This window comes from Odocoileus virginianus, chromosome 8 (genome assembly GCF_023699985.2).
Source record: "Odocoileus virginianus isolate 20LAN1187 ecotype Illinois chromosome 8, Ovbor_1.2, whole genome shotgun sequence".
NCBI lineage: Eukaryota > Metazoa > Chordata > Mammalia > Artiodactyla > Cervidae > Odocoileus > Odocoileus virginianus.
Genome location: NC_069681.1, coordinates 35,329,520 through 35,344,625, shown reverse-complemented (window position 1 = coordinate 35,344,625; position 15,106 = coordinate 35,329,520). Strand labels below are relative to the sequence as shown.

General features: G+C 40.4%; 1 protein-coding gene across 1 annotated transcript in view; it reads left to right on the top strand.

Annotated features, from left to right (window-relative positions):
• The window catches only part of IPO5 (importin 5), a 45,864-nt gene that overhangs the window by 19,978 nt on the left and 10,780 nt on the right, over nucleotides 1-15,106 (top strand). The window contains exons 8-16 of the mRNA XM_070471491.1: nucleotides 1,207-1,329; nucleotides 1,415-1,535; nucleotides 3,546-3,633; nucleotides 5,448-5,554; nucleotides 10,063-10,187; nucleotides 10,281-10,370; nucleotides 10,452-10,625; nucleotides 12,378-12,596; nucleotides 14,051-14,134. Of these exons, the coding sequence (XP_070327592.1) occupies nucleotides 1,207-1,329; nucleotides 1,415-1,535; nucleotides 3,546-3,633; nucleotides 5,448-5,554; nucleotides 10,063-10,187; nucleotides 10,281-10,370; nucleotides 10,452-10,625; nucleotides 12,378-12,596; nucleotides 14,051-14,134 (1,131 nt within the window). The remainder of the gene's footprint in view (nucleotides 1-1,206; nucleotides 1,330-1,414; nucleotides 1,536-3,545; nucleotides 3,634-5,447; nucleotides 5,555-10,062; nucleotides 10,188-10,280; nucleotides 10,371-10,451; nucleotides 10,626-12,377; nucleotides 12,597-14,050; nucleotides 14,135-15,106) is intronic.

Here is a 15,106-nt window from a genome sequence, read left to right as displayed (position 1 = left end):
CAAAGACATAGGAGACTAGGTGATTTCTACACGGTCTATATGAATGTAGTAGCTAAAAATGTGGACTGATGCAGAGATATCGTTAACAATTTGAACACCATGATTTCTGTTACTCTTGGTGTTTTGAACTGGTGATTTCTAGAAAAGGTACAGTTCTGAATGAAACAAAATATGTATTCCTTCTTTATTTATACAGTATCTGTATTTTAGGGAAGAAATATATCATGGTACATTAAAACCAGGCAAAAAGGAATTTGTGAGTTAGGGTCTAGGTTGAGACCACTATAAATGAATTTTTTGTATATATGTTTGACATAATCATGTAAAGATGCATGATAAGAAGGTCAAATTAATTCCTTATAAGCGCTTGTGTCACAGGTGTGGGACATCTAGTACCCCAGCCTTTCCATGTCCTCAATCTTGTGACAACCAAAAAAACACCTCCTGAGAGAGAGAGTGCCCTGTTGAGGGCCGGGTTAGAGAAGGTAAGGGGAACTGAGACTAGAAAGTTCATATGTGATGGAGTTACTGCCAGGACTTAGTAGAAACTTCTTTTCCCATGATATTAAGCTGAAAAGATGGTTTAGTCAATGACAAAACATTAGCTGATGAAACATTCTATTGTTTTATATTACCAACATATCTTGACTTACTATTTAATTTCATATTTTCCTTGTCTGAATTTAGAGTTAAGTTAAAATGTTAACCAGAACTTCTAGGAATTATGACTGTGATATAGGCAAACGTAGATACAGAACACTACATTAAAATTCCACAGTGACTGAATTTGTCATTAAAGAGAAATTCAGTAATATTGGACACTAAATATATCATAGGATCTAGTATTTCCTATCTATATGAATATTGGAAGGACAGAGAAAAAGAGATTCCTTCTGGTTATAAAAATACTTCCTTGCCAGTCTTAAGTTTTATTGTTGTGGTTATTAGAGATTGACTGGCTTTAATTTTGACTTAGGTTTAAATCTTTATATTATACGTTTCTAGTTAACATTAGACTAGAGGAAAATATGTATGTAGTTGTAGGTAGAACATCTGCATAATGTTGATTGCAAAGTTATTTAGTGAAAAACAGTACTCTAGTGTTTCTCTGTCGTCCTTGCCTCTTAATATTCTGGCTAGTGAGGCATCATAAAGTGACTGTTGAACACGGACTTTTTTTTTTTTAATCTATTTCATCTTTTCTAGGCTGTAAACGACTCCTGCTACCAGAATGATGATTCAGTCCTAAAATCCCTTGTTGAGATTGCAGACACGGTTCCAAAGTATTTACGTCCTCATTTGGAAGCCACTTTACAGCTGAGTCTAAAGGTAAATTAAATACTGCAGTGAGTGTTCTGTTTCTTGTTTTCAGTGAATCAACTACTAAATGTGTACAAATATATCTTCTTTGTAGTTGTGTGGAGACACTGGCCTCAATAACATGCAGCGCCAGCTTGCCCTGGAAGTAATCGTGACCCTCTCTGAGACTGCAGCTGCTATGTTAAGAAAACATACCAATATTGTTGCACAGACAAGTAAGTCAAAAGTCTAAATAGGTTGTTTAAAGGTGGCAAAATTGTCAGATAGGTTTGCTGAGAGTTGTAAGGCCACAGATTTATTGGAAGAGTGAACGTCCTTTCAAACCCAGGTGAATCCATGAAAATGCACCAATACATTCTTAACTGCATAGTCCCGATGTAATGGCCATGCTCCAGCACCATGAAACCTCAGTGTAGCAAGCATGGTTTATCATACTTGGAAATAAAAGATGTGTAAGACTTCTGGGGAGAATTGGGTGACACACTGAAAGACTAATAAGAGAACCCAGTGTCAATACCCTTCAAATTAACCTACAGATTCAGAATAATTTCAACCAAAAATTATAATAGAATTGGTCATGAAAAGGTAGAGTCTAATGTAGGGCCTGGAGTAGCCAAGACAATTTTGATAGCTAAAGCACAGGTCTTGCCTATCAGTTATGAAGAGAGTTTGTTGATGGTGCAGCTATAGACAGATGAATCAGATGGAACAAAGTGGCCCAGGAGCAGATCCACTCACGTGGAAACAAACTGAACTTTGATAATTCATCCAAGATAGTTGGCACAACTGTTTTCTATAGGGAAAACATATTAGAACCTCAATTTTCAGTTGATTAGACATGAAGTAATACAGATACATTTTACATGTAAAGCTTAATAGTAGAAAGTGATTTTTTTTTTAAGACAGAGTCAAAACCATAAGTGCAAAACATTGCTAAATTTGTACTAAAACAATTTTATGACCAACCAAATACACCATAAGTGAGATCGAAAGATAAACCAGACTGGAAGAAAGTAGTTGAGTGCACACATCAACAAAGTTTTGGTGTGCTGAAAACAGTGGTTGGAAACAGGAAATTCAGAAAAGATACAGCTGTTGATCACTGCTCAGTCTCAATAAACACAAGTGTAATTAATTGTCGAATACCAGTTGTCAGAAAGTTTGACACTGTCAAATGTTGACTGATGAAGGGTGTGGAGCAGAGAGGACTCACAGGACCACATCACACCTGTGACGTAAGACAGGACGCCTTTTGAGCTTCCCATAGGAATTAAGTTTATGGTGCCACTATGGAGAGCATTTGAGTGGGTTCTAGTGATAAAGATACTTGTAACAGTTTCAAGTACAGAAACAGAGAGGAAAGATTTATTTGTCCTGGGTTGTATAGACTGGGTTTAATATCTGTTCTCTTCCTTTTCCCAATGCCCTGAACTCACTGTTGTCAAGAAGATGTATGTATCTCATCAAACCACATTTTGTAATGTCCACCGACAGGTTTATGTAATGAAATGCTGTGAAGCAATTCAAGTGAAATCCATATGTCTTGAGAAAAAAGCAAGTTGCCAAAGGATATATGTACCATTTATTATATAAAAATAAAACCTTTGGATAGTACTATATGTTACACATAGATAGAGAAAACTGTAGTTCAAGTGTAAAAAAAAAAAGTTTGGTAATGAGAAACATTGATTTTATTACGGTCTGTCTCCTGTGAGGGAGGAAGAAAATGTAACGGGACTTGGAAATTTTGACTTTTCTCCTTAATATTGACTTCTTTAAAAAGAACCAAATCTAAAGCCAGGGTGATGAAAAAGGTGAAACTATAACAAGCCACCCCCTCTCCAGTACTCTTGCCTGGAAAACCCCACAGACGGAGGAGCCTGGTAGGCTGTGGTCCATGGGGTCACTGAGAGTTGGACACGACTGAGTGGCTTCACGTTCACGCATTGGAGAAGGAAATGGCAACCCACTTCGTTGTTCTTGCCTGGAGAATCCCAGGGACAAGGGACCCTGGTGGGCTGCCATCTATGGGGTCGCACAGAGTCAGACACGACTGAAGTGACTTAGCAGCAGAATAAGCCACATGTGGGGAGCACAGACAAATAAGTTTTTTGTTTCACTCTTAGAGAGTAAGTCCTTTGTGTTTTACTTCTTAAATTTTGTTGGTGACATTGACAAAATCAAAGCGTCGTGGTCTTTCGGTGTGAAATCGTTCTTTTCTTTAGTTCCGCAGATGTTAGCCATGATGGTTGACCTTGAAGAGGATGAAGACTGGGCAAATGCAGATGAACTGGAAGACGATGACTTTGATAGGTAATCACACACACCAAACACTGTACGAAGGTTCCCTGACGGGACAGAGCAAGGCTAGGTGCGGTGAGAGCTTAGGGTTACAAGGTCTGTCTCTTCCCCACGTGGTATTCTATAAATCTGAGGTTAAACCTTTAAATTTGAAACGTGGGACATTTAGGCTTTCTCCATTGTGTGTTTTCCTGTATCAGATTTTGTAGATATTTATCTTTAGTGAAGTAGCTATCTTTTCTACCCCATCTTACTCTAAACTGTCAATATTTTAAGAGTATCTTCTGAAATATATATGAAGGAGCTCTATTGTGGGAAGTACCTTTATATATGTGTTGACCTTAACTTATAATACCTGTTTCAGCAAATTCCCTGTTTTCCTCATATAATGCAATTTAACTGTAGCATAGAAAAGGAGCAGTGATGGTGAGATTTATACACTGGATGATGGTAACTGAAATTACTATTTTACTTGTTTCGACTCAGAAGGCTCAGACTCAGAATCTGTGAATACAGATTCCTATGGAAAAGTCCCCAAAATGTATATTCACTGTGAAATAGTGAAAATGACCCCTTACATATGTATGAAACATAGTACTTCAGAGCTGCCATTTTAATTGATCCTTTCACTGGGCCTAAAGATTTAGTATCATTTTAAGTGCAGAAATAGAGAGGAAGGATTAAGTGATTTGTCCAGGGCTTATGGCCAGTTAGGAGACTGGACTTAAAACCAGTTCTCTTACTCTTCCCAGGACATCAGACTGCCTAACCTCCTTTTCTTAAAAAGATTGAAATTATTTCCCTGAAAGATTGGTAGTCAGTGTAAGCTACTTTTACAGGTACAATTAAAGACATTCGACTTCGAGAATAAATGGTATACTTTTGAAGCTTGATCCTGTCATTAAAAATGACTGATTTTTGGCCTGAATACCCTATAGAAGTATATGAAAATAACCCTTGATTGGAAACGCCTAAACAGGACTGAAGAGGAGACTGGGCTCTGATCACGTTTCCTTGTCGTGGTTCAGTTACCATGATGTGTTGCTACCTGGCCTTTACTTTGCCCTGTCAAAGGCACTAAGGTGTCTATGGTGTTAAGAAGCTATTTTTTTCTGAACTAGATGAATAAGATTTTATCTCTGAGTAAGTAGGACATAAATACATTTTCAAGGTCAGGCTAAGTCTTAAGAGCCTGTTTTCAAGGTCATAGTGTCGTCTTTCTGGTCTTGCCTTCACAGAGCAGTTAGAGGTCATGTACGTGGCAGCTGCTAATCTTGAGGTTCTAAAACAGAATAAATGTGCAAAGGCATTAGTGCCCAAATTTCTTCAGTTTTCAATGAAAAAACTAGAATTGAGTTTCACTTAGGCATGATATTTTGCAGGGCAGGTTGCACCCCTTTAAAGATGAATAAGCTCCCAGTTTAGAGAAAAATCACATACAGGCTCAGCACCCTTTTCTGTTTTCTGTGTTCTGATAAGTTTGAAGACTGTATTTCCAGGAAATGTAATTGAAAGACTCTCCTAAAACACTGCTGATCCCTCTGAGTCTTCAGTGTCAGAAGCTAAGTTTTAACCAGTGAGTTGGGGACAGAGGGAAGTCGTGAAAGATTGGATTCAGACATACGACTTTTAAACTATTAATGAGGCATAATAAAAATTTTATCCCCCCCCCCTTTTAAATTCTAGGCTTTTTAACCCACAACTTCACTACATATATTAGAAAATACTACTCGAGCTATGCTTCTTCAGCCTCAGTTTAAAAACATGTCTATGTCTGTCCTGTTCTTAACCTGTTGCATATGTCGATTGCATGGTCCTCTGTGTAGCAATGCGGTCGCTGGTGAGAGTGCTCTGGACCGGATGGCTTGTGGACTCGGTGGAAAGCTCGTCCTGCCGATGATCAAAGAGCACATTATGCAGATGCTTCAGAACCGTAAGCTGTTACCTCTTTGAAATGCTGGAATAGTGGAGCTTGGCTTAGACTGTGTCTAAAAGTCAGTCTGCCTTTTTATATTCTCTGTTCAACCTCCTTCTCATATTGTTAAAATACTACTTGGCCATCTTTAGAAGCACTCAGTCTTATGGTAAAGAATGTTTTTTCCTCAATACTGCAGCTATTACTCTATTCTCCCTCCTCAGAATTAGCTTCAGTATATAGGGAAGAGTTTAATTCTAGGAAAAATTGAGTTTTACTCCCTACTCAGAAATAGGTACCTAAGTTCGAATTTAATGCACCAGTATTTGCAATGTTTATGAAATATTAGTGTATTTGATTTCATCTTCCTTCATCTAATATCTTTTATTTAAAAAAAAAAATGCCTGGTACAAATCAGAGGAGAAGCCATGTCTGTATCTGTTTTTATATTCTAACAAATACTTGGTCACTTACTAGCCTTGAACCATGTAATTTTTTTCAATAAGAAAAATTGGCATTTTTGTGTTTTATATTACAAAGTTAATGTGCTTGACATTTTTTAAAAAGTTCAAATCCGAAATGTGTAAACTGAAAGCCCTTAACTGAGATTCAGAGGTGCTCACTGTTAACTGCTCTCTGAGACTTGAGTCTCTGTCCTCACTATGCATATAGGCAGCTGTGTTTAACGTGAATAAAGCATCCAGACCCCACACTGGGTAGCTTCTGCCCCACAGTGTATCCTGTCACCACATGATAACCTCCCCTTTGTTTAACAGCCACATAGCACTGCACAGTTCCCCATTAAACCGTGCAGTTTTGTTGGTGACAAATAATGCCGCTGCATACAGTTACAGAAGTCCTGGCTTACCTGTATTAACATGTATTTCTGTAGTGTACATTGCAGGAGACAGACTTGAGGGTCCAGCCTTTGATTCTGGGTCTTAATAACAGCTTCGTACCAGCCCTTCTGTTTTGTATTATGTAGGTCCTCCTTATGCTGTAAAGCTCTTACTTATCCTAAAAGGGCACTGTCCAAAACCATTGTTTTTTTAGGATGATGGTGATTTTACATCTGGGTCTTCAACAATAGCTTCCCCTTTTATTACCCCTAAATTTTGAAGGATTTTTCCCCAAACAGAGACAGCATCACAGGCTGATCAACCTGTAAGAGCTAGTAGACAGAGTCTAGCTTTTCCATTTTAAGATGAAGAACGTAAAGGCCAGAGATGTGAAAGTTTGCACAAGGTCACCCTTTGTCATGTTGCGCACTGCTTAGTGCCAGTCTTCAAATATATTGTGGACCTGCTTATTTGCAGTTAAAGGATTTGATTGTAAGTTTCTGCTACAATATTAGCTGGCTGCAGAAAGCTTCACATGTATTACAGTGAACTCGCATGTATTCACAGGAAGGCAGTGAACTCTTAGTAAGGATTTGCTGTTGTTAAATGTGTAGCTTGGAGCAAGTCTGGACCTTTGGTTTTCTTGTTTGTGGGAAAAAAATAGGGTCTTCCCATGGAATTAGGCTCCAAAAGTGTATTTAGTGTTAATACTACATGTGAGAAGGAAATGACAACCCACTCTGGTATTCTTGCCTGGAAAATCCCATGGACAGAGGAGACTGGGGGGTGCAGTCCATGGGGTCACCAAGAGTCGAGCATAACTGAGCAACTACCGCTTCACTACACGTGAAAAGAGTGTTAAAAATGACAAACAATACTTTTTCTCTAGTAACTTAACATCTCAGTCAGTTCAGTTCAGTCACTCAATCATGTCCGATTCTTTGCAACCCCATGAACTGCAGCACGCCAGGCCTCCCTGTCCATCACCAACTCCCGTAATTCACCCAAAGTCATGTCCATTGAGTTGGTGATGCCATCCAACCATCCTCATCCTCTGCCGTCCCCTTCCCTTCCAGACCTCAATCTTTCCCAGCATCAGGGTCTTTTCCAGTGAGTCAGCTCTTCACATCAGTTGGCCAAAGTGTTAGAGTTTCAGCTTCAACATCAGTCCTTCCAATGAACACCCAGGACTGAGCTCCTTTAGGATGGACTGGTTGGATCTCTTTGCAGTCCAAGGGACTCTCAAGAGTCTCCTCCAACACCACAGTTCAACAGCATCAACTTAACATCTACCCCACTGTAGTTTAATTTTTGTTTGTTTGTTTATTTTCTTTTTGGCTGTGCTGGGTCTTCATTCCTGGGTAGACCTCTCTCTGGTTTCAGAGAGTGGGATCTGCTCTCTAGCTGTGGAGCACGGACTCGAAGATGCTTGGGCTCAACAGCTGTGGCTCCCAGGCTCCGGAACACAGGCTGAACACTTGTGGCATGGGCTTAGTTGCTCTGCGACATGTGGTATCTTCCCTGATCAGGGATCGAACCCTTGTCTCCCCGCTGGCAGATGGAGCCACTGAGCCACCAGGGAAGCCCTTGTTTTTTTCTTGCAATGATAAACAGCAATTTTTTTAAATCTTAGAATTCAAAGCAGGAAGACCGTTTTCACATCCCAGTACCATCCCATCACATTTGCCAAATATACTTCCAGGAACTCTGCCCATTGAGGATATATGAGACATACTTTTTTAAATGTCCAAACCAAATATAGACGTCTTTCTATTCAATATTTGTTGCATTAAAGTTTTTTCCTTTACTGTTTATTTTAGTTTGAGTTATAATTGGCATAACAGTATATAGGTTTCAGATGTATAGCATGGTGATTCCAGTATTTGTATACATTGCAAAATGACCACCACAGTATAAGTCTAGATTAGTATCTAATATTGGTTTCTTAAGATTCTTATTCCTCAGTTGAGAAATTCTGGTTTAATAGTATAGTGATAACTGAAATACATTTAAAGCGTGTATATAATAATGTTATCATAAGTAATAAAATTTTGATGTTTTGCAAATCATTTAGCAATTTTTCAGAAAAATTAGTTACAACAGACATCTTTACATGAGTTTTGGGCTCCCCAAAGGGAAGAATTAAGTCTGATCTCTAATTTAGGGTTTTCTCTGACAACTTAGTTAGCTCTTAAACCAGCAGTTCTCAAACTTTATAATCTCAGGACCCATTTACAAGTGAGGATCTCCGAGTGCTTTTGATTTTTGGTTTTTTTATATAACATTTGCTCCCCTTTATAATAATGGTGAGAGCATTTTTTTCATTGAATATAGTTAATTTACAGTGTTGTGTTAGTTCCAAGTGTACAGCAGAGTGAATCAGTTATACATATCTATCTGTCTATCTGTGTCTCCACTTTAAGATTCTCTTCCTGCGTAGGCCGTTGTGGCGTAGAGTAGAGCTCCCTGTGCTGTGGAGATGTGTTAGTCGCTCGGTCATGCCGGCTCTGCGACCCCGTGGCCTGCAGCCCGAGAGGCTCCTCTGTTCAGGAGCTTTTCCAGGCAAGGATTCTGGAGTGGGTTGCCACTTCCTTCCCCAGGATTTTATGTGTAGTAGTGTGTATATGTCAAGCCCCCTGTCTCCCAGTTTATCCTTCCGCCTCCCCCTGGTAACCATAGGTTTGTTTTCTACAGCCATGACCCAGAGTCCTTTTGCAAAACTTACGTGTTAACAGAAATGACATCTTTCATGAAAAATGACTCTCTTTTCCAAGACAAACAGGAAAATATTAGAATGTTTTTTTATTTGGGGCATTTTTGTAAATATTTAGGTAAAACTGAATTCTTATGTCTGCCTCTGGATTGATTTTCTTCATATTTCACATATACTGTAATCCTGAGAATACTCTCTGTACTCTCAAAATGAGAGTGAAAGAATAATGTTATTAGGAGAATGATTTTGACCTTGTGAACCCCAGGAATGAGTCTTAGGAAATCCCAGGGTTCTTGAACCCCACTTTGAGAACCATTGCTGTACAGGTTTTTATATTTAGGTATATCTTCCTTTGTTCCACACAGAATTTAAAGCAGCCTTAAAGTGAACTATAATATAGTAAAAACAAATATCTAGAAATGAGAGTCAAGGAAATTATATAGGATATGAAGTCCAGTAAAATAAACATTGGTTTAGTTAATAGTCCCTTAACCTAAAAGCAAATAGCCATTATTAATGTTAGAATACAGGTAAGGTTCATTCATACTCATTTACCATATTATTAAATAAAAATTTTTCGAAAGCAGCATCTTTTCTCCTTGGCGTTTTTTCTTTTTAGAGAAATATGACTGGAGATCATTAAATCTCTGTTAATGAAGGGCAGTATGTGACACAGAAAATCCATATAGTCATTTCCAATAGTTAATCTGAGGGGGAACGTGTCTTATTTTTAGGTGGTTGGTATAAATACTGACAAGCTCTTTGCCGCCATGTTGCTTTTTTAACTTTCAGAGTAGAAATGCTTGTGTGACGTAACCGCTGTGACAATGAAGTAATGCAGTCAGGCACTTTTTCTGTTTTCCTACTTAATAGCCATGTATAACCGTATTTTGTTACTGTCATACTCCTGATGACCGGAAGGCCCTGTTGGGAGTGTCTAATCGCTCTCCCCCCCCCATGTAACTGTTCTGCAGCTGACTGGAAGTACCGGCACGCAGGGCTTATGGCCTTGTCTGCCATTGGGGAAGGATGCCACCAGCAGATGGAGGGGATTCTCAACGAGATAGTAAATTTTGTTCTGCTTTTTCTTCAGGATCCTGTAAGTACCAGTAAATGTTGGATTTGTTAGTATATTGCCATGGTTTCGCAGGGGACCCTGTTGCCTTTACTAACACACGGGCTTCTCTTCCAGCATCCCAGGGTAAGGTATGCAGCCTGTAATGCTGTGGGACAGATGGCTACCGACTTTGCACCTGGCTTCCAGAAGAAATTCCATGAGAAGGTAAGTAATGAGTCTGCAGACACTGAAAAACTCCGAGAAGAGGGGTGGCGTTTGAAAAGCCTGTGTGATTTCATTTCACAGGTGATTGCAGCACTGCTGCAGACCATGGAAGACCAGGGCAATCAGCGTGTCCAGGCTCACGCCGCCGCCGCTCTCATCAACTTCACAGAGGACTGTCCCAAGTCACTGCTTATTCCGTACTTAGACAGTTTGGTGAAGCATCTGCATTCCATCATGGTCCTTAAACTTCAAGAGGTAAGTTTTACAGTCTTTTAAGCTCTCTGTTTGGCTGGTAATAGGGGAAATTGGAGGGAAAGGTGATTCTGAGAGACTTCTCAGGAAATGTTAGCAGTTTCTGCCGCTTTGAATTTAAAAAGATGAAAGAGAAGGAAGCAAAAAGTGCTGACCACTCTGTTACCCTGAATGACAGACATAGAGAAGATGTGAAAAAAGGATATCCTTTTTGTATTAAACATGTTGAATTCTTAAAATAAGGCCTGGCCATCCAAATAGAAGATGGTTTATAGTTTACAGCTAAGTAAGAGGCAACCTAAAAACATGTGAATAATGTCAGTGCAGCAGCATGAGAAAGACAGGATGCAGGTAAGACAGGCAAAAACAGAAACCTGGTTTTTTATCAAGTAGAATGAAATGAAATTTCTGCTATAAAATAAAAAGGACAAACAAAATAAAAGCCTGTTAACTCGAATATTCAGCGAACATAAAGTTACTGTCAAATTGCTATAAAAATTTTTATAAACACTCAGTGTCTGTCCTTTGGTTCATGATGAACTGGTAACAGATGGTAAACCACACTTCACCTAGCCCTGGTCTAAAGGAGAGCAGAGAGGAAGACAGGAAAGTATAAGGTCCTAGAAGGCAGAGAAGGGGTTTGAGGCAGAGGATGGGCACTCGGTGTACTGTGATAGCAAACTAAGAGCATGATACAGGAACATGAGTGTACGTGAAGACAGGGAGGTGGTCGAGTTGAGGGCAGCTCAGTTAGGTTCGTTAAATCAGAAATAGATGCATCAGATAGGCCATGAGAGTAGATTAGGGTAAAGGGCTGAAGTGTGAAGGTGGCTCTGTATAACCCAGCTCCCCCCACGGGACCCATGTGTGAGGTGCAGACTGAAGGAAGGGGCTGCTGAGATGGCCTGGGGGAAGAGGGTCGTGTGTGTGAGAAGAGCTTTGAGGAGAGAGAGTAACCAAGGAAGAAGGGCGTTCCCTTGGGATCACAGGCCGGTCATGAAGTTAACCGCAGAGTAGATGCGAGCTGCCAAAGGAAGGAGTGAGCTCTCCTCTCAGAGTGGTGTGGGGACTCTAGGTACCAAGTAAAAAGAGCTCTGCCGAGAGTGGCTGTAGTTGATGAAGGAGTGAAGGGTCTGGAGCGGCTGCCGGCTCAAGTATCTCTATAAACCCACAAGGAATTACAGAATAACATTGCCAGGTGCTGACATGGCCTGACCGCAGGTACCCAGGAAGGATTTTCCTTGGCAGATCAGAGAACACTGGATCATTGGTGCAGGGGGAAGGCTGGTCTCACCTGTTGCACCAGGATGGGGAAGGAGGCACCTCTCAGGGGTGTCCTCAGTGGTATTTTTCTGGAGAGAAATAGAAAATAAAGGAATGGGCCATAAAGGGAACTCTCCACCACCTAGTCGGACAGGACAAGATACGAAATTAAGTAGTGAAAATAAATGAGGAACGATGAGGAAAATTAAGCCTGCTGGATACAAAAATTTAAGGGAGTTCACATTTATGCTCAAGAATTAGTGGTGCTTTGAGATAAAGTGGACACAAGTGAGGAGCACTTGCTGACAGGAGAGAACACCTCACACAGATAGTTCAGCGGGGCTGTCTAGTTTGCGCCGAGACCTAGTCTCCACTCTGGCTGCCGGAGGATGGGCTCAGCTTGCAGTCTCAGAGCAGTCCTCGGGAACTGGCCGGGAGTGTTTGCCCCATCTTCTTCTCTGTGGGGCTTATGTTCTGTTTTCTTCCTTCCAGTTGATCCAGAAAGGCACCAAGTTAGTTTTGGAACAAGTTGTGACGTCTATCGCATCAGTTGCAGATACCGCAGAAGAAAAGTTTGTCCCCTACTATGACTTGTTCATGCCATCCCTGAAGCACATTGTCGAGAACGCGGTTCAGAAGGAGCTCAGGCTTCTCAGGGGAAAAACTATTGAGTGCATCAGCCTCATTGGTCTGGCTGTTGGGAAGGAAAAAGTAGGTGACTTGTCAACAGTGTGTTGGGTTTGTTGTGTGTCATCTGGCTTTGGGGGCATCGAGGGTACCAGAAGGTTTCTTCTTTCTGATAAAAGGTTTTCTGAAGACTTGTGTTTTCCGTCATCTTATTCTTGTATTACTTTAATTTTATTTATAAATTATTGCCTTCATATTTTCATTGCTAATAAGGTTTCTTCTTAACTCAGTTATGCTTTTGAAACCTTCCCTTACATGTACGGTCTTATCTCTGGAGGCTTGTGGAATTCCAGACCCATATGTTCAGTTTCACCCATATTTAAATAATGTGCTTAGGGGACCCAAGTCCAGTGATTGAGACTCCGCCTTCCCAATGCAGGGGTTGTAGGTTCCATCTCTGTTCAGGAAACTTAAGACCCACATGGCTCAGGGTGCGGCTGAAAATTAAAAAAAAATAAAACTTAAAAAAAAGTGCTTGGGAACATCCCAGTTGCATTCCTATTAATCCCCAAAGCATTGAGTGTCCCAAGAGAAATATGCATTTAGTTCTTCAGAAAATAATTATAAACTAAATATGCATTTAGATCTTCAGAAAAGAATTTAGAAGGACCATTGGCCAATGTGTTTTCCTTCCTAGCCAGCATCTCAACTGTCAAAGCTAACCCTAAAGAAGTTTCTGTTATCAGCCCCTCCCATTCCGATTCTCAGAGCTTTCAACATAGAACCTTTCTCTCTGGTCTCCTCCACAACTAGCATTTTTATCTTACAAACAGTTTTCTGGGAGACACTGAGAACCTAGTCAGTAAAACATTTTTATGTTCCATACTCTGTATTTTGGCTTTCAAACTGTCTTGTGAAACACTGCCTGTTTATACAGTGGAGATTGCCAAAACTAAACAGAGAGTGAAAATCATAGTTTTTGCATGCTCAGTCACTCAGTCGTGTCCAACTTTGCAATCCCATGGACCATAGCCCACCAGGCTCCTCTGTCCATAGTAGGATTTTCCCAGGAAGGTTACTGGAGTGGGTTGCCATTTCCTCTTCCAGGGGATCTTCCCGACTCAGGGATTGAACCGGGGTCTCCTGCGCTGCAGGTGGATTCTTGACCCCTGAGCCACCAGGGGAGCTGGCGTGCAGTCCAGAATTGCTTTTCTGAATTTGTCTTTGTACTGCTGGAAGGGCATAAGCCGAGGACCAAAGCTGGATGCCGCCAGAACTGTCTTTATACTGTAATGCATTTTGACTTTAACTGGAAGACATTTTTCTAGAAAGTCTAGAGCACTAAATCCATTGGAATATATGTGAAAACTTCTCTATATAGTACTTTTATCTGAGGGGTTAAAACTCATGTGGGAAATGTTAATAGATTTGGGGGGAAAGATTTATTATTATGTAAGAAACAAAATTAGGTAGCAGTAGTATCTCTGTGATGTGATACACATGAATAATATGTGTCTTCCCCAAACATTTCCTTCCAGTTCATGCAGGATGCCTCTGACGTGATGCAGCTGTTACTGAAGACGCAGACAGACTTCAGTGACATGGAAGATGATGACCCTCAGGTAAAGCAGCATTCACGGTCCCCTCCATCCTGATTGATAGCCCTGGACTAAATACTGAGAAGAGAAATTGAGCAGTAGGTTTCTTGAGATAATACCAAACCCTGGTTTCAGGGACATTCTTCACTGGCTTTCCACACCGTGCATACAGTGTGTGCATACACGTGTTTACTTTTGTTTTTCTTCAGTCGATTTTCAAGCTGCTACTCTGGTGACTAAAGGTTTTTGGTGCTGTTCCATTATCCTAGGTGCTCACATCTCCTCATTTCCCTTGAGCAGTGTCATCCACAGTCATGGCATTGGTTTTCCTCCATAGCATTGTGACTTCAGTCGCTGAACGCAGGGTTTATTTATCCAACCACTTCCAAGACATGTCCGTTTGGATGTCTCCTGGCCCGTTCAGTGCCACGTGACTTCCTTCCCTTTTCGAAAGCAAAAGAAGTGTCACAACCAACAATTTTAGACTGTGTTGTGCTCTTTTCTCTGCCTAGAAATAAATATCCTTTAGCTTAGAAAGAGCCGTCCCCACTCAGCCTTTCTAACTCCTGCCCAGATTTCCTAGCTGGTACAAGTCTCAGTGGTGGGTGCTTAGGACCTTGTTGTAATAATGTCATAAATGTCTATCCTATTCTTGGTGATATTCCCAGTGCCTGCTGAACAATGAACATTCAATAAATAATTGTAGGATTAAATTTTAACTTTACACAGCCATGCTGTAGTTGTTTTCCATACTTTAAAAAAAATTTTTTTTCAAACACTTTTTTTGGTTTTGTTTTTAAAATTAGGAGTAGGGGAGTGTGTTTGCACATGCAGCCACATGAGATAAACAAGCATATAAATAGATACTGGAGGGTTAAAATCCCTTTGGGAGCAATAGAGATGAAGTAGAACCAGATTCTCTGTAGGTACTTAGCAGTGATTAAAGTCTTGGTAAATTGAGTAGTAGAAGAGGTGTCTTAAATGTGGACGACCCTC